Source organism: Ascaphus truei, chromosome 18 (assembly GCF_040206685.1).
Source record: "Ascaphus truei isolate aAscTru1 chromosome 18, aAscTru1.hap1, whole genome shotgun sequence".
Taxonomy (NCBI): domain Eukaryota; kingdom Metazoa; phylum Chordata; class Amphibia; order Anura; family Ascaphidae; genus Ascaphus; species Ascaphus truei.
In genome coordinates this window covers 35523214-35544707 of record NC_134500.1, presented here as the reverse complement: position 1 = coordinate 35544707, position 21494 = coordinate 35523214, and the positions used below count along the sequence as shown (strand labels likewise).

Here is a 21494-nt window from a genome sequence, read left to right as displayed (position 1 = left end):
CTAGTTATCCCCCTACCCTAACCACGAAACCCCTAAAGTTATCCCCCTACCCTAACCGCTAAATCCCTAAAGTTATCCCCCTACCCTAACTGCTAAACCCCTAAAGTTATCCCCCTACCCTAACCGCTAAACCCCTAAAGTTATCCCCCTACCCTAACTGCTAAACCCCTAAAGTTATCCCCCTACCCTAACCGCTAAACCCCTAAAGTTATCCCCCTACCCTAACCGCTAAATCCCTAAAGTTATCCCCCTACTCTAACCGCTAAACCCCTAAAGTTATCCCCCTACCCTAACCGCTAAACCCCTAAAGTTATCCCCCTACCCTAACTGCTAAACCCCTAAAGTTATCCCCCTACCCTAACCGCTAAACCCCTAAAGTTATCCCCCTACCCTAACCGCTAAATCCCTAAAGTTATCCCCCTACTCTAACCGCTAAACCCCTAAAGTTATCCCCCTACCCTAACCGCTAAATCCCTAAAGTTATCCCCCTACCCTAACTGCTAAACCCCTAAAGTTATCCCCCTCCCTAACCACTAATCCCCTAAAGTTATCCCCCTACCCTAACCGCTAAATCCCTAAAGTTAACTTTCTAAAGACTAAAAACGTACACAACTGCAGAAGTGGCCGGACGCCGGCTGTCATTTGATCGCGGTTGAAACGCCTGCGACCAAATGTCCCATTCTGTTAAAAGCAGCTCTGACCAAAACTCGTCCTGTGACAGACATACTACTGTCGAGCGCTGTGTACATTAATGGCGCTATATAATTAAAGACATACATACATACATACAGTATATACAGACAGACAGAGCGGCCGATCGCAGTTGCAACTCCTAAAACATCCCCCGGCTTCAGATGTGAGGATTGGCCTCTGAATCAGCAAGACCATGCAGCTGTCGATTTCTCTCCCAGAATCCTTTGCGTGGGTTTATTGGCATCTCTGCCCCCGGCAGGGCAGTGACGTCGTCTAATAAAAGCTGCGCAACAAATAAATGCATCTCCACGCGCACAATTTAACCTGGGACAGGTAGGAATCCTGTTTGAGGGGGGTGCCTTTGATAAACTGAACACGGGGGGCAAAGAGAAATGATGATTTCAAACCATATGTTCAGTATGCAACTGGTTAATTTAATATTAAGTTGTTAGAATTTATATTGAAAAATGATTCGCATAAAATCAGCCGGAAGACAGGCAGATGTGCAAATGTTTACCTTTGTTGCAAGAGTTTGAATTCAACGGGTAGTTAAATATAGATGGCTGGTAATAAAAGGCAATACAATGGAGTTAGGTCTTAACATAGGATTAACCGTGGTGACTTCGTTCTGTTACTAAAGTGGTTCTTCTCAGCAAAGTAAATGCTGTTTCTTCATTCTAATGATGATTAATCAAGAGTATTTTGAGCCGAGTGAGAAAAAACAAATGATTGACTAAGACAGAGAGAAACGTGTATTATTGAAAAGTATAAAGATTGTATTTGAATTTATGACATTCAGAATCCTTTACCAGCAAGCAAAGAACAAGCTAAGATTCCCCACTCCATAACGAGAAGCCTGAATGATGAAACCTGATGATAACTGAGATTATGCTGTGAAAGATTTATTCTATTCTGTCCCTGATTAAATTAAAAAAATAACCGTGCCGGGGACTATTTTATATATATATATATTGAATTTAATGAAGAAAATCTTCATTTGGTGAACCAGCAACGTCCAGAAAGACTAATCTTCTATAGTCACCTTATGTGCATCGATGAGAACAATTCCTCCTTTTTCCACGGACTCCTTGCTTCCGATTAATAACTTGCCGTCGGAATACCCAACCGCAAACGGCCGATCCTTGCTGAACCAAGCGATGCATGTGACGGCCACTGTGATAGTGAATAAGAACGCCACTGTTAGACAACTGTCACGTATATAAAGGGTTAATATGTGCAGCTTAGAGGGGAGAAGGGAGAGGGGGATATGGGAGACACTGTCACATATAAAGAGTTAATGGGCGCCGCTTACAGGAGAGAAGGGAGAGGGGGATATGAGAGACACTGTCACATATATAAAGGGTTAATATGTACAGCTTAGAGGGGAGAAGGGAGAGGGGGATATGAGAGACACTGTCACATATATAAAGGTTTAATATGTACAGCTTAGAGGGGAGAAGGGAGAGGGGGATATGAGAAAATGTCACATATATAAAGGGTTAATATGTGCAGCTTAGAGGGGGAAGGGAGAGGGGATATGAGAGACACTGTCACATATATAAAGGGTTAATATGTGCAGCTTAGAGGGGGGAAGGGAGAGGGGGATATGAGAGATACTGTCACATATATAAAGGGTTAATATCTGCAGGTTAGAGGGGAGAACGGAGAGGGGGATATGAGAGAAACTGTCACATATATAAAGGGTTAATATGTGCAGCTTAGAGGGGAGAAGGGAGAGGGGATATGAGAGACACTGTCACATATATAAAGGGTTAATATGTGCAGCTTAGAGGGGGGAAGGGAGAGGGGGATATGAGAGATACTGTCACATATATAAAGGGTTAATATGTGCAGCTTAGAGGGGAGAAGGGAGAGGGGATATGAGAGAAACTGTCACATATATAAAGGGTTAATATGTGCAGCTTAGAGGGGAGAAGGGAGAGGGGATATGAGAGACACTGTCACATATATAAAGGGTTAATATGTGCAGCTTAGAGGGGGGAAGGGAGAGGGGGATATGAGAGACACATCACATATATAAAGGGATTCAACAGAGTGGAGGAGGAAGCATATATCAGAGAGAGAGAAGAGCTAGAACAACATTCTCTGACACTGCAGGGTGGGAGGGAAATGTGAGGATTGGAAGTCCTTCTTCACAGAAAGGGTGGTGGATTCATGGAACAGCATCCCAGCGGAGGTGGTAGGGGTAACACAGTTAGGGATTTGAAACATGCTTGGGACATACGGCTAAACCCTAAATAGGAAAGAAAGCCGAAGGTCTCCCAGTGGGCGGGTGGGACCGTGGCCCTTAGCTGCTGCCGCCACATTCAGTGTTCCTACACCCACTGTCCTAAGAAAGACTCACGTGGTATATGAGACCGGCAGAGCCAATGAAGGACATTGGATTAAATGCAGGCGCTAACTCCCAGGGCTGGCCGGTCACATATTGGGATTATATCTCGTTTCAACCAGCCCTCGATGGGACAACTATTCTGGTGACCTTGGGCAAGGTCGCCATGTCCCAGTGACTGGGGGGGGGGGGGTAAGCTCTGCGGGCCAGTGACCCACGCACCGTCCTTCCTGTAGCATGGCACCAGTTCCAGCCGCCGCATGCTGGACGCGTCGGTCACTTCGATGAGTCCCAGAGAGCCATCCATGCGTCCGACCAGCAGAGACTCGGGGCTGTCCCCGGGACCCTCCTCCGGCCACGCGAGGGCCGAGACCCAGTGAGGCTGGACGTCCACGAGACCTTTTCCTCCTGACAGATACAGGACACATATAAATATGTAATACAATGCTGGGTGACATCTGGCTAATGGATGTTTGACAGGCGTGCAAGCTCTCAGGAGCACCCGCGTCCCTTCTTCAGGCGGGTTACCAGGAGACCAGAGTGGTCCTAGGAGCTTGCACTCTTTTCAAACATCAGTCAGCTATTAAAGCGATGAATCACTTGCACCTTCTTTCTGTTTCACTAAAGCCCCTTTGTCCTGTCTCCTCTACAGACTCGCACAGCGCCGTCTTGTATTAGGACATACATGTACAGTACATACATCGCATATATTACACACTTACGCACATGTATTGTGTGTGTCTATAAAATATGAGAGAGCGCTGTAGGTAGCTATATATATATATATATATATATATATATACACACACGTAATGTGATATATACATATACAGTACATATATTTCTCCAGGGCTGATACTATTAACTCAGGATATCTTTATCTTATAAACATTCACAAACATAGAAACGTGTATTTTATCTATCCACAGTGTATGTATGCACATACACACTGTATATATAGAGATATATACATTTATGCATAAGCAGTCACGTTTAATGTTATATACACATATTTATTGTACATACACACAACACAATATATACATATATTTGAGTGTATATATATATATATATATATAAAAAAAAGTAATGTAATATACACACTGTATACAGTACATACACACACAATGTAACACAGCGTACACATATACACACTGTATACAGTACATACACACATATAATGTTACACAGCGTACACATATACACACTGTATACAGTACATACACACATATAATGTTACACAGCGTACACATATACACACTGTATACAGTACATACACACAATGTAACACAGCATACACACACACACAATGTAACACAGCGTACACATATACACTGTATACAGTACATACACACATACAATGTAACACAGCATTCACATACACACACTGTATACAGTACATACACACACATACAATGTAACACAGCGTACACATACACACTGTATACAGTACATACACAATGTAACACAGCATACACATATACACAATGTATACAGTACATACACACACACAATGTAACACAGCGTACACATATACACTGTATACAGTACATACACACACGTATGTTACACAGCGTACACATGTACACACTGTATAAAGTACATACACACACACACAATGTAACACAGCGTTCACATACACACACTGTATACAGTACATACACACACATACAATGTAACACAGCGTACACATACACACTGTATACAGTACATACACAATGTAACACAGCATACACATATACACTGTATACAGTACATACACACACACACACGTATGTTACACAGCATACACATATACACACTGTATAAAGTACATACACACACACAATGTACAGCGTTCACATACACACACTGTATACAGTACATACACACACATACAATGTAACACAGCGTACACATACACACACTGTATACAGTACATACACACACATACAATGTAACACAGCATACACATACACACACACACACAATGTAACACAGCGCACACATACACACACAATGTAACACAGTGTACACATACACACTGTATACAGTACATACACACACATTCAATGTAACACAGCATACACATACACACACTGTATACAGTACATACACACACATACAATGTAACACAGCGTACACATACACACACTGTATACAGTACATACACACAATGTAACACAGCGTACACAAACACACACTGTATACAGTACATACACACAATGTAACACAGCGTACACATGTACACACACACACAATGTAACCCAGCGTACACATGTACACACACACACAATGTAACCCAGCGTACACATGTACACACACACACAATGTAACACAGCGTTCACATGTACACACACACACAATGTAACACAGCGTACACACGCACACAATGTAACACAGCGTACACACACACACACACACACACACAATGTAACACAGCGTACACATGTACACACACACACACAATGTAACACAGCGTACACATGTACACACACACACACACACACACAATGTAACACAGCGTACACATGTACACACACACAATGTAACACAGCGTTCACATGTACACACACACACAATGTAACACAGCGTACACATGTACACACACACACAATGTAACACAGCGTACACATACACAATGTAACACAGCGTTCACATGTACACACACACAATGTAACACAGCGTACACATGTACACATGTACATACACAATGTAACACAGCGTACACATGTACACACACACACACACACACACACAATGTAACACAGCGTACACATGTACACACACACACAATGTAACACAGCATACACATACACACTGTATACAGTACATACACAATGTAAAACAGCGTACACATGTACACACACACACAATGTAACACAGCGTACACATACACACTGTATACAGTACATACACAATGTAACACAGCGTACACATATACACACACTGTATACAGTACATAAACAATGTAACACATCGTACACATGTACTAACACACACACACAATGTAACACAGCGTACACATACACACTGTATACAGTACATACACAATGTAACACAGCATACACATATACACACTGTATACAGTACATACACAATGTAACACAGCGTACACATGTACACACACACAATGTAACACAGCGTACACATACAATGTAATACAGCGTACACATGTACACACACACACACACACACAATGTAACAAAGCGTACACATGTACACACACACACACACACACACACACACACACACACACACACACACACACACACAATGTAACACAGCATACACATACATACTGTATACAGTACATACACAATGTAACACAGCGTACACATGTACACACACACACACAATGTAACACAGCGTACACATACACACGGTATACAGTACATACACAATGTAACACAGCGTACACACACACACAATGTAACACATCGTACACATGTACACACACACACACAATGTAACACAGCGTACACATGTACACACAAACACACAATGTAACACAGCATACACATGTACACACACACACAATGTAACAAGCGTACACATGTACACACACACACAATGTAACACAGCGTACACATGTACACACACACACACAATGTAACACAGCGTACACATGTACACACACACAATGTTACACAGCGTACACATACACACAATGTAACACAGCGTACACATGTACACACACACACACACACACACAATGTAACACAGCGTACACACACACACACACAATGTAACACAGCGTACACATGTACACACACAATGTAACACAGCGTACACATGTACACACACACACAATGTAACACAGCGTACACATGTACACACACACAATGTTACACAGCGTACACATGTACACACACACACAATGTAACACAGCGTACACATGTACACACACACAATGTTACACAGCGTACACATGTGCACACACACAATGTAACATAGCGTACACACACACACAATGTAACACAGCGTACACATGTACACACACAAAGTTACACAGCGTACACATGTGCACACACACACAATGTAACACAGCGTACACATGTGCACACACACACAATGTAACACAGCGTACACATGTACACACACACACACAATGTAACACAGCGTACACATGTACACACACACACAATGAAACACAGCGTACACAAGTACACACACACACAATGTAACACAGCGTACACATGTACACACACACACAATGTAACACAGCGTACACATGTACACACACACACAATGTAACACAGCGTACACATGTAAACACACACACAATGTAACACAGCGTTCACATGTACACACACACACACACAATGTAACACAGCGTACACATGTACACCCACACACACACAATGTAACACAGCGTACACATACACACTGTATACAGTACATACACAATGTAACACAGCGTACACATGTACACACACACACAATGTAACACAGCGTACACATACACAATGTAACACAGCTTACACATGTACACACACACACAATGTAACACAGCGTACACATGTACACACACACACAATGTAACACAGCGTACACATACACACTGTATACAGTACATACACAATGTAACACAGCGTACACATGTACACACACACACAATGTAACACAGCGTACACATACACAATGTAACACACACAATGTAACACAGCGTACACATGTACACACACACACACAATGTAACACAGCGTACACATGTACACACACACACACACACACAATGTAACACAGCGTACACATGTACACACACACACACAATGTAACACAGCGTACACATGTACACACACACAATGTTACACAGCGTACACATACACACAATGTAACACAGCGTACACATGTACATACACAATGTAACACAGCGTACACATGTACACACACACACACACAATGTAACAAAGCGTACACATGTACACACACACACACAATGTAACACAGCGTACACATGTACACACACACACAATGTAACACAGCGTACACATGTACACACACACATAATGTAACACAGCGTACACATGTACACACACACAATGTAACACAGCGTACACATGTACACACACACACAATGTAACACAGCGTACACATGTACACACACACACACACACACAATGTAACACAGCGTACACATGTACACACACACACACAATGTAACACAGCGTACACATGTACACACACACACAATGTAACACAGCGTACACATGTACACACACACAATGTTACACAGCGTACACATACACACAATGTAACACAGCGTACACATGTACATACACAATGTAACACAGCGTACACATGTACACACACACAATGTAACACAGCGTACACATGTACACACACACACAATGTAACACAGCATACACATACACACTGTATACAGTACATACACAATGTAACACAGCGTACACATGTACACACACACACAATGTAACACAGCGTACACATACACAATGTAACACAGCGTACACATGTACACACACACAATGTAACACAGCGTACACATGTACACACACACACACAATGTAACACAGCGTACACATACACACTGTATACAGTACATACACAATGTAACACAGCGTACACACACACACAATGTAACACATCGTACACACACACACACAATGTAACACAGCGTACACATGTACACACACACACACACACAATGTAACACAGCATACACATGTACACACACACACACACACAATGTAACACAGCGTACACATGTACACACACACACACAATGTAACATAGCGTACACATGTACATACACACACACAATGTAACACAGCGTACACATGTACACACTCATAATGTTACACAGCGTACACATACACACAATGTAACACAGCGTACACATGTACACACACACAATGTTACACAGCGTACACATGTGCACACACACACACAATGTAACACAGCGTACACACACACACACACACACACACAATGTAACACAGCGTACACATGTACACACACACAATGTTACACAGCGTACACATGTACACACACACACAATGTAACACAGCGAACACATGTACACACACACAATGTTACACAGCGTACACATGTGCACACACACAATGTAACATAGCGTACACACACACACACACACACACACAATGTAACACAGCGTACACATGTACACACACAATGTTACACAGCGTACACATGTGCACACACACACAATGTAACACAGCGTACACATGTGCACACACACACAATGTAACACAGCGTACACATGTACACACACACACACAATGTAACACAGCGTACACATGTACACACACACAATGTAACACAGCGTACACATGTACACACACACACAATGTAACACAGCGTACACATGTACACACACACAATGTAACACAGCGTACACATGTACACACACACACACAATGTAACACAGTGTACACATGTACACCCACACACACACAATGTAACACAGCGTACACATGTACACACACACACAATGTAACACAGCGTACACATATACACACACTGTATACAGTATATAAACAATGTAACACATCGTACACATGTACACACACACACAATGTAACACAGCGTACACATACACACTGTATACAGTACATACACAATGTAACACAGCATACACATATACACACTGTATACAGCACATACACAATGTAACACAGCGTACACATGTACACACACACAATGTAACACAGCGTACACATGTACATACACAATGTAACACAGCGTACACATGTACACACACACACACACTAACACAGCGTACACATACACAATGTAACACAGCGTACACATGTACACACACACAATGTAACAGCGTACACATGTATACACACACACAATGTAACACAGCGTACACATACACACTGTATACAGTACATACACAATGTAACACAGCGTACACACACACACACAATGTAACACATCGTACATATGTACACACACACACACACAATGTAACACAGCGTACACATGTACACACACACACACACAATGTAACACAGCATACACATGTACACACACACACAATGTAACACAGCGTACACATGTACACACACACACAATGTAACACAGCGTACACATGTACACACACACAATGTTACACAGCGTACACATACACACAATGTAACACAGCGTACACATGTACACACACACAATGTTACACAGCGTACTCATGTGCACACACACACACAATGTAACACAGCGTACACACACACAATGTAACACAGCGTACACATGTACACACACACACAATGTAACACAGCGTACACATGTACACACACACAATGTTACACAGCGTACACATGTACACACACACACAATGTAACACAGCGTACACATGTACACACACACAATGTTACACAGCGTACACATGTGCACACACACAATGTAACATAGCGTACACACACACACACACACACACACACACACACACAATGTAACACAGCGTACACATGTACACACACAATGTTACACAGCGTACACATGTGCACACACACACAATATAACACAGCGTACACATGTGCACACACACACAATGTAACACAGCGTACACATGTACACACACACACACAATGTAACACAGCGTACACATGTACACACACACACAATGAAACACAGCGTACACATGTACACACACACAATGTAACACAGCGTACACATGTACACACACACACACACACACACAATGTAACACAGCGTACACATGTACACACACACACAATGTAACTCAGCGTACACATACACACACACAATGTAACACAGCGTACACATGTACACACACACACAATGTAACACAGCGTACACATGTACACACACACACAATGTAACACAGCGTACACATGCACACACACACACACAATGTAACACAGCGTACACATGTACACACACACACAATGTAACACAGCATACACATGTACACACACACAATGTAACACAGCGTACACATGTACACACACACACACACACACACACACACAATGTAACACAGCGTACACATGTACACACACACACAATGTAACACAGCATACACATGTACACACACACAATGTAACACAGCGTACACATGTACACACACACACACACACACACACACACAATGTAAAACAGCGTACACATGTACACACACACACAATGTAACACAGCATACACATGTACACACACACAATGTAACACAGCGTACACATGTACACACACACACACACAATGTAACACACACACACACACACACAATGTAACACAGCGTACACATGTACACACACACACAATGTAACACAGCGTACACATGTACACACACACACACACACACACACACACAATGTAACACACACACACACACACACAATGTAACACAGCGTACACATGTACACACACACACAATGTAACACAGCGTACACACGCACACACACACACACACACACACACACAATGTAACACAGCGTACACATGTACACACACACACAATGTAACACAGCGTACACATGTACACACACACACACACACACACAATGTAACACAGCGTACACATGTACACACACAATGTAACACAGCGTACACATGTACACACACACACAATGTAACACAGCGTACACATGTACACACACACACAATGTAACACAGCGTACACATGTACACACACACACAATGTAACACAGCGTACACATGTACACACACACACACACACACACACACACAATGTAACACAGCGTACACACGCACACACATTGCTCAGACACAGGCGGCCGTACCGTTGACCTGCCAGATGTTGACCATTTTCTCCAGCGACGCGGCCAGGTATTTCCCGCTGACGCTCCAGCACACGGGGGACAGGCCCGGGTCACTGGGGGAGCCCAGACCGCTCGCACCGTCATCCGAGCTGCCCTCCCTGGGGCAAAACACACACAGGTCTATGTCAGAACTGCCCTCCCTGGGGCAAAACACACACCGGTCTATGTCAGAACTGCCCTCCCGGGGCAAAACACACACAGGTCTATGTCAGAACTGCCCTCCCTGGGGCAAAACACACACCGGTCTATGTCAGAACTGCCCTCCCTGGGGCAAAACACACACCGGTCTATGTCAGAACTGCCCTCCCTGGGACACACACACCGGTCTATATCAGAACTGCCCTCCCTGGGACATACACACCGGTATATATCAGAACTGCCCTCCCTGGGACACACACACCGGTCTATATCAGAACTGCCCTCCCTGGGACACACACACCGGTCTATATCAGAACTGCCCTCCCTGGGACACACACCGGTCTATATCAGAACTGCCCTCCCTGGGACACACACACACCGGTCTATATCAGAACTGCCCTCATGGGACACACACACCGGTCTATATCAGAACTGCCCTCCCTGGGACACACACACCGGTCTATATCAGAACTGCCCTCCCTGGGACATACACCGGTCTATATCAGAACTGCCCTCCCTGGGACACACACACCGGTCTATATCAGAACTGCCCTCCCTGGGACACACACACCGGTTAATATCAGAACTGCCCTCCCTGGGACACACACACACCGGTCTATATCAGAACTGCCCTCCCTGGGACACACACACCGGTCTATATCAGAACTGCCCTCCCTGGGACACACACACACCGGTCTATATCAGAACTGCCCTCCCTGGGACACACACACCGGTCTATATCAGAACTGCCCTCCCTGGGACACACACACACCGGTCTATATCAGAACTGCCCTCCCTGGGACACACACACCGGTCTATATCAGAACTGCCCTCCCTGGGCCACACACACCGGTCTATATCAGAACTGCCCTCCCTGGGACACACACACACCGGTCTATATCAGAACTGCCCTCCCTGGGACACACACACCGGTCTATATCAGAACTGCCCTCCCTGGGACACACACACACCGGTCTATATCAGAACTGCCCTCCCTGGGACACACACACCGGTATATATCAGAACTGCCCTCCCTGGGACACACACACCGGTCTATATCAGAACTGCCCTCCCTGGGACACACACACCGGTCTATATCAGAACTGCCCTCCCTGGGACACACACACACCGGTCTATATCAGAACTGCCCTCCCTGGGACACACACACCGGTCTATATCAGAACTGCCCTCCCTGGGACACACACACACCGGTCTATATCAGAACTGCCCTCCCTGGGACACACACACCGGTCTATATCAGAACTGCCCTCCCTGGGACACACACACACACCGGTCTATATCAGAACTGCCCTCCCTGGGACACACACACACCGGTCTATATCAGAACTGCCCTCCCTGGGACACACACACACCGGTATATATCAGAACTGCCCTCCCTGGGACACACACACCGGTCTATATCAGAACTGCCCTCCCTGGGACACACACACCGGTCTATATCAGAACTGCCCTCCCTGGGACACACACACACCGGTCTATATCAGAACTGCCCTCCCTGGGACACACACACCGGTATATATCAGAACTGCCCTCCCTGGGACACACACACCGGTCTATATCAGAACTGCCCTCCCTGGGACACACACACCGGTCTATATCAGAACTGCCCTCCCTGGGACACACACACACCGGTCTATATCAGAACTGCCCTCCCTGGGACACACACACCGGTCTATATCAGAACTGCCCTCCCTGGGACACACACACACCGGTCTATATCAGAACTGCCCTCCCTGGGACACACACACCGGTCTATATCAGAACTGCCCTCCCTGGGACACACACACCGGTCTATATCAGAACTGCCCTCCCTGGGACACACACACACCGGTCTATATCAGAACTGCCCTCCCTGGGACACACACACACCGGTCTATATCAGAACTGCCCTCCCTGGGACACACACACACCGGTATATATCAGAACTGCCCTCCCTGGGACACACACACCGGTCTATATCAGAACTGCCCTCCCTGGGACACACACACCGGTCTATATCAGAACTGCCCTCCCTGGGACACACACACACACACCGGTCTATATCAGAACTGCACTCCCTGGGACACACACACCGGTATATATCAGAACTGCCCTCCCTGGGACACACACACCGGTCTATATCAGAACTGCCCTCCCTGGGACACACACACCGGTATATATCAGAACTGCCCTCCCTGGGACACACACACCGGTCTATATTAGAACTGCCCTCCCTGGGACACACACCGGTCTATGTCAGAACTGCCCTCCCTGGGACACACACACCGGTCTATATCAGAACTGCCCTCCCTGGGACATACACACCGGTATATATCAGAACTGCCCTCCCTGGGACACACACACCGGTCTATATCAGAACTGCCCTCCCTGGGACACACACACCGGTCTATATCAGAACTGCCCTCCCTGGGACACACACACACCGGTCTATATCAGAACTGCCCTCCCTGGGACACACACACCGGTCTATATCAGAACTGCCCTCCCTGGGACACACACACACCGGTCTATATCAGAACTGCCCTCCCTGGGACACACACACACCGGTCTATATCAGAACTGCCCTCCCTGGGACACACACACACCGGTATATATCAGAACTGCCCTCCCTGGGACACACACACCGGTCTATATCAGAACTGCCCTCCCTGGGACACACACACCGGTCTATATCAGAACTGCCCTCCCTGGGACACACACACACCGGTCTATATCAGAACTGCCCTCCCTGGGACACACACACCGGTATATATCAGAACTGCCCTCCCTGGGACACACACACCGGTCTATATCAGAACTGCCCTCCCTGGGACACACACACCGGTCTATATCAGAACTGCCCTCCCTGGGACACACACACACCGGTCTATATCAGAACTGCCCTCCCTGGGACACACACACCGGTCTATATCAGAACTGCCCTCCCTGGGACACACACACACCGGTCTATATCAGAACTGCCCTCCCTGGGACACACACACCGGTCTATATCAGAACTGCCCTCCCTGGGACACACACACCGGTCTATATCAGAACTGCCCTCCCTGGGACACACACACACCGGTCTATATCAGAACTGCCCTCCCTGGGACACACACACACCGGTCTATATCAGAACTGCCCTCCCTGGGACACACACACACCGGTATATATCAGAACTGCCCTCCCTGGGACACACACACCGGTCTATATCAGAACTGCCCTCCCTGGGACACACACACCGGTCTATATCAGAACTGCCCTCCCTGGGACACACACACACACACCGGTCTATATCAGAACTGCCCTCCCTGGGACACACACCGGTCTATATCAGAACTGCCCTCCCTGGGACACACACACCGGTCTATATCAGAACTGCCCTCATGGGACACACACACCGGTCTATATCAGAACTGCCCTCCCTGGGACACACACACACCGGTATATATCAGAACTGCCCTCCCTGGGACACACACCGGTCTATATCAGAACTGCCCTCCCTGGGACACACACACCGGTCTATATCAGAACTGCCCTCCCTGGGACATACACCGGTCTATATCAGAACTGCCCTCCCTGGGACATACACCGGTCTATATCAGAACTGCCCTCCCTGGGACACACACACCGGTCTATATCAGAACTGCCCTCCCTGGGACACACACACCGGTCTATATCAGAACTGCCCTCCCTGGGACACACACACACCGGTCTATATCAGAACTGCCCTCCCTGGGACACACACACCGGTCTATATCAGAACTGCCCTCCCTGGGACACACACACACCGGTCTATATCAGAACTGCCCTCCCTGGGACACACACACCGGTCTATATCAGAACTGCCCTCCCTGGGACATACACACCGGTATATATCAGAACTGCCCTCCCTGGGACACACACACCGGTCTATATCAGAACTGCCCTCCCTGGGACACACACACCGGTCTATATCAGAACTGCCCTCCCTGGGACACACACCGGTCTATATCAGAACTGCCCTCCCTGGGACACACACACCGGTCTATATCAGAACTGCCCTCCTGGGACACACACACCGGTCTATATCAGAACTGCCCTCCCTGGGACACACACACACCGGTATATATCAGAACTGCCCTCCCTGGGACACACACCGGTCTATATCAGAACTGCCCTCCCTGGGACACACACACCGGTCTATATCAGAACTGCCCTCCCTGGGACACACACACCGGTCTATATCAGAACTGCCCTCCCTGGGACACACACACCGGTCTATATCAGAACTGCCCTCCCTGGGACACACACACCGGTCTATATCAGAACTGCCCTCCCTGGGACACACACACACCGGTCTATATCAGAACTGCCCTCCCTGGGACACACACACACCGGTCTATATCAGAACTGCCCTCCCTGGGACACACACACCGGTCTATATCAGAACTGCCCTCCCTGGGACACACACACCGGTCTATATCAGAACTGCCCTCCCTGGGACACACACACCGGTCTATATCAGAACTGCCCTCCCTGGGACCACACACACCGGTCTATATCAGAACTGCCCTCCCTGGGACACACACACCGGTCTATATCAGAACTGCCCTCCTGGGACACACACAGGTCTATATCAGAACTGCCCTCCTGGACACACACACCGGTCTATATCAGAACTGCCCTCCTGGGACACACACACACCGGTCTATATCAGAACTGCCCTCCCTGGGACACACACACACCGGTCTATATCAGAACTGCCCTCCCTGGGACACACACACCGGTCTATATCAGAACTGCCCTCCCTGGGACACACACACACCGGTCTATATCAGAACTGCCCTCCCTGGGACACACACACGGTCTATATCAGAACTGCCTCCCTGGGACACACACACACCGGTCTATATCAGAACTGCCCTCCTGGGACACACACACCGGTCTATATCAGAACTGCCCTCCCTGGGACACACACACACCGGTCTATATCAGAACTGCCCTCCTGGGACACACACACACCGGTCTATATCAGAACTGCCCTCCCTGGGACACACACACCGGTCTATATCAGAAACTGCCCTCCCTGGGACACACACACCGGTCTATATCAGAACTGCCCTCCCTGGGACACACACACACCGGTCTATATCAGAACTGCCCTCCCTGGACACACACACCGGTCTATATCAGAACTGCCCTCCCTGGGACACACACACCGGTCTATATCAGAACTGCCCTCCTGGACACACACACCGGTCTATATCAGAACTGCCCTCCCTGGGACACACACACACCGGTCTATATCAGAACTGCCCTCCCTGGGACACACACACCGGTCTATATCAGAACTGCCCTCCCTGGGACACACACACACCGGTCTATATCAGAACTGCCCTCCCTGGGACACACACACACCGGTCTATATCAGAACTGCCCTCCCTGGGACACACACCGGTCTATATCAGAACTGCCCTCCCTGGGACACACACCGGTATTATCAGAACTGCCTCCTGGGACAGCACACCGGTCTATATCAGAACTGCCCTCCTGGGACACACACACACGGTCTATATCAGAACTGCCCTCCCTGGGACACACACACCGGTCTATATCAGAACTGCCTCCCTGGGACACACACCGGTCTATCAGAACTGCCCTCCCTGGACACACACACCGGTCTATATCAGAACTGCCCTCCCTGGGACACACACACACCGGTCTATATCAGAACTGCCCTCCCTGGACACACACCGGTCTATATCAGAACTGCCCTCCCTGGGACACACACACCGGTCTATATCAGAACTGCCCTCCCTGGGACACACACACCGGTCTATATCAGAACTGCCCTCCCTGGGACACACACACCGGTCTATATCAGAACTGCCCTCCCTGGGACACACACACCGGTCTATATCAGAACTGCCTCCCTGGGACACACACACCGGTCTATATCAGAACTGCCCTCCCTGGACACACACACACCGGTCTATATCAGAACTGCCCTCCTGGACACACACACCGGTCTATATCAGAACTGCCCTCCCTGGGACACACACACACGGTCTATATCAGAACTGCCTCCCTGGGACACACACACCGGTCTATATCAGAACTGCCCTCCCTGGGACACACACACACCGGTCTATATCAGAACTGCCCTCCCTGGGACACACACACACCGGTCTATATCAGAACTGCCCTCCCTGGGACACACACACCGGTCTATATCAGAACTGCCCTCCCTGGGACACACACACCGGTCTATATCAGAACTGCCCTCCCTGGACACACACACCGGTCTATATCAGAACTGCCCTCCCTGGGACACACACACCGGTCTATATCAGAACTGCCCTCCCTGGGACACACACACCGGTCTATATCAGAACTGCCCTCCCTGGGACACACACACACCGGTCTATATCAGAACTGCCCTCCCTGGGACACACACAGACCGGTCTATATCAGAACTGCCCTCCTGGGACACACACACACCGGTCTATATCAGAACTGCCCTCCTGGGACACACACACCGGTCTATATCAGAACTGCCCTCCCTGGGACACACACACACCGGTCTATATCAGAACTGCCCTCCCTGGGACACACACACCGGTCTATATCAGAACTGCCCTCCCTGGGACACACACACACCGGTCTATATCAGAACTGCCCTCCTGGGACACACACACCGGTCTATATCAGAACTGCCCTCCCTGGGACACACACACCGGTCTATATCAGAACTGCCCTCCCTGGGACACACACACACCGGTCTATATCAGAACTGCCCTCCCTGGGACACACACACCGGTATATATCAGAACTGCCCTCCCTGGGACACACACACCGGTCTATATCAGAACTGCCCTCCCTGGGACACACACACCGGTCTATATCAGAACTGCCCTCCCTGGGACACACACACCGGTCTATATCAGAACTGCCTCCTGGGACACACACCGGTATATCAGAATGCCCTCCTGGGACACACACCGGTCTATATCAGAACTGCCCTCCCTGGACACACACACCGGTCTATATCAGAACTGCCCTCCCTGGACACACACACCGGTCTATATCAGAACTGCCCTCCCTGGGACACACACACCGGTCTATATCAGAACTGCCCTCCTGACTGGACACACACACACCGGTCTATATCAGAACTGCCCTCCCTGGGACACACACACACCGGTCTATATCAGAACTGCCCTCCCTGGGACACACACACCGGTCTATATCAGAACTGCCCTCCCTGGGACACACACACACCGGTCTATATCAGAACTGCCCTCCCTGGGACACACACACACCGGTCTATATCAGAACTGCCCTCCTGGGACACACACACCGGTCTATATCAGAACTGCCCTCCTGGGACACACACACCGGTCTATATCAGAACTGACCTCTGGACACACACACCGGTCTATATCAGAACTGCCCTCCCTGGACACACACACCGGTCTATATCAGAACTGCCCTCCCTGGGACACACACACCGGTCTATATCAGAACTGCCCTCCCTGGGACACACACACCGGTCTATATCAGAACTGCCCTCCCTGGGACACACACACCGGTCTATATCAGAACTGCCTCCCTGGACACACACCGGTATATCAGAACTGCCCTCCCTGGGACACACACACACCGTCTATATCAGAACTGCCCTCCCTGGGACACACACACACCGGTCTATATCAGAACTGCCCTCCCTGGACACACACACCGGTCTATATCAGAACTGCCCTCCCTGGGACACACACACACCGGTCTATATCAGAACTGCCCTCCCTGGGACACACACACCGGTCTATATCAGAACTGCCCTCCCTGGGACACACACACCGTCTATATCAGAACTGCCCTCCCTGGACACACACACCGGTCTATATCAGAACTGCCCTCCCTGGGACACACACACCGGTCTATATCAGAACTGCCCTCCCTGGGACACACACCGGTCTATATCAGAACTGCCCTCCTGGACACACACACCGGTCTATATCAGAACTGCCCTCCTGGGACACACACACCGGTCTATATCAGAACTGCCCTCCCTGGGACACACACACCGGTCTATATCAGAACTGCCCTCCCTGGGACACACACCGGTCTATATCAGAACTGCCCTCCTGGACACACACACCGGTCTATATCAGAACTGCCCTCCCTGGGACACACACACCGGTCTATATCAGAACTGCCCTCCTGGGACACACACACACCGGTCTATATCAGAACTGCCCTCCCTGGACACACACACACCGGTCTATATCAGAACTGCCCTCCCTGGGACACACACACCGGTCTATATCAGAACTGCCCTCCTGGGACACACACCGGTCTATATCAGAACTGCCCTCCCTGGGACACACACACCCGGTCTATATCAGAACTGCCTCCCTGGGACACACACAACCGGTCTATATCAGAACTGCCCTCCCTGGGACACACACACGACTATCAGACCCGGACCCGGTCTATATCAGAACTGCCCTCCCTGGGACACACACACCGGTCTATATCAGAACTGCCCTCCTGGGACACACACACGGCTATATCAGAACTGACTGCCCTCCTGGGACACACACACCGGTCTATATCAGAACTGCCCTCCCTGGGACACACACACACCGGTCTATATCAGAACTGCCCTCCCTGGGACACACCACGGTCTATATCAGAACTGCCTCCTGGACACACACACCGGTCTATATCAGAACTGCCCTCCCTGGGACACTCACACACCGGTCTATATCAGAACTGCCCTCCCTGGGACACACACACCGGTCTATATCAGAACTGCCCTCCCTGGGACACACACACCGGTCTATATCAGAACTGCCCTCCTGGGACACACACACCGGTCTATATCAGAACTGCCCTCCTGGGACACACGACACACACCGGTCTATATCAGAACTGCCCTCCCTGGGACACACACACCGGTCTATATCAGAACTGCCCTCCCTGGGACACACACACCGGTCTATATCAGAACTGCCCTCCTGGGACACACACACCGGTCTATATCAGAACTGCCTCCCTGGGACACACACACCGGTCTATATCAGAACTGCCCTCCCTGGGACACACACACCGGTCTATATCAGAACTGCCCTCCCTGGGACACAACACACCGGTCTATATCAGAACTGCCCTCCCTGGGACACACACACCGGTCTATATCAGAACTGCCCTCCCTGGGACACACACACGGTCTATATCAGAACTGCCTCCCTGGACACACACACCGGTCTATATCAGAACTGCCCTCCCTGGGACACACACACCGGTCTATATCAGTAACTGCCCTCCCTGGGACACACACACCGGTCTATATCAGAACTGCCCTCCCTGGGACACACACACCGGTCTATATCAGAGACTGCCCTCCCTGGGACACACACACACCGGTCTATATCAGAACTGCCCTCCCTGGGACACACACACCGGTCTATATCAGAACTGCCCTCCCTGGGACATCACACACCGGTCTATATCAGAACTGCCCTCCCTGGGACACACACACACCGGTCTATAGTCAG

The 21494-nt window shown here is 48.5% G+C and overlaps 1 protein-coding gene across 1 annotated transcript in view; it reads right to left on the bottom strand.

The window, feature by feature from the left end:
- Nucleotides 1-21494, bottom strand: part of HERC1 (HECT and RLD domain containing E3 ubiquitin protein ligase family member 1) — a 248039-nt gene that overhangs the window by 47434 nt on the left and 179111 nt on the right. Inside the window, 3 exon segments of the mRNA XM_075576093.1 lie at nucleotides 1736-1866; nucleotides 3266-3451; nucleotides 11773-11909. Of these exon segments, the coding sequence (XP_075432208.1) occupies nucleotides 1736-1866; nucleotides 3266-3451; nucleotides 11773-11909 (454 nt within the window).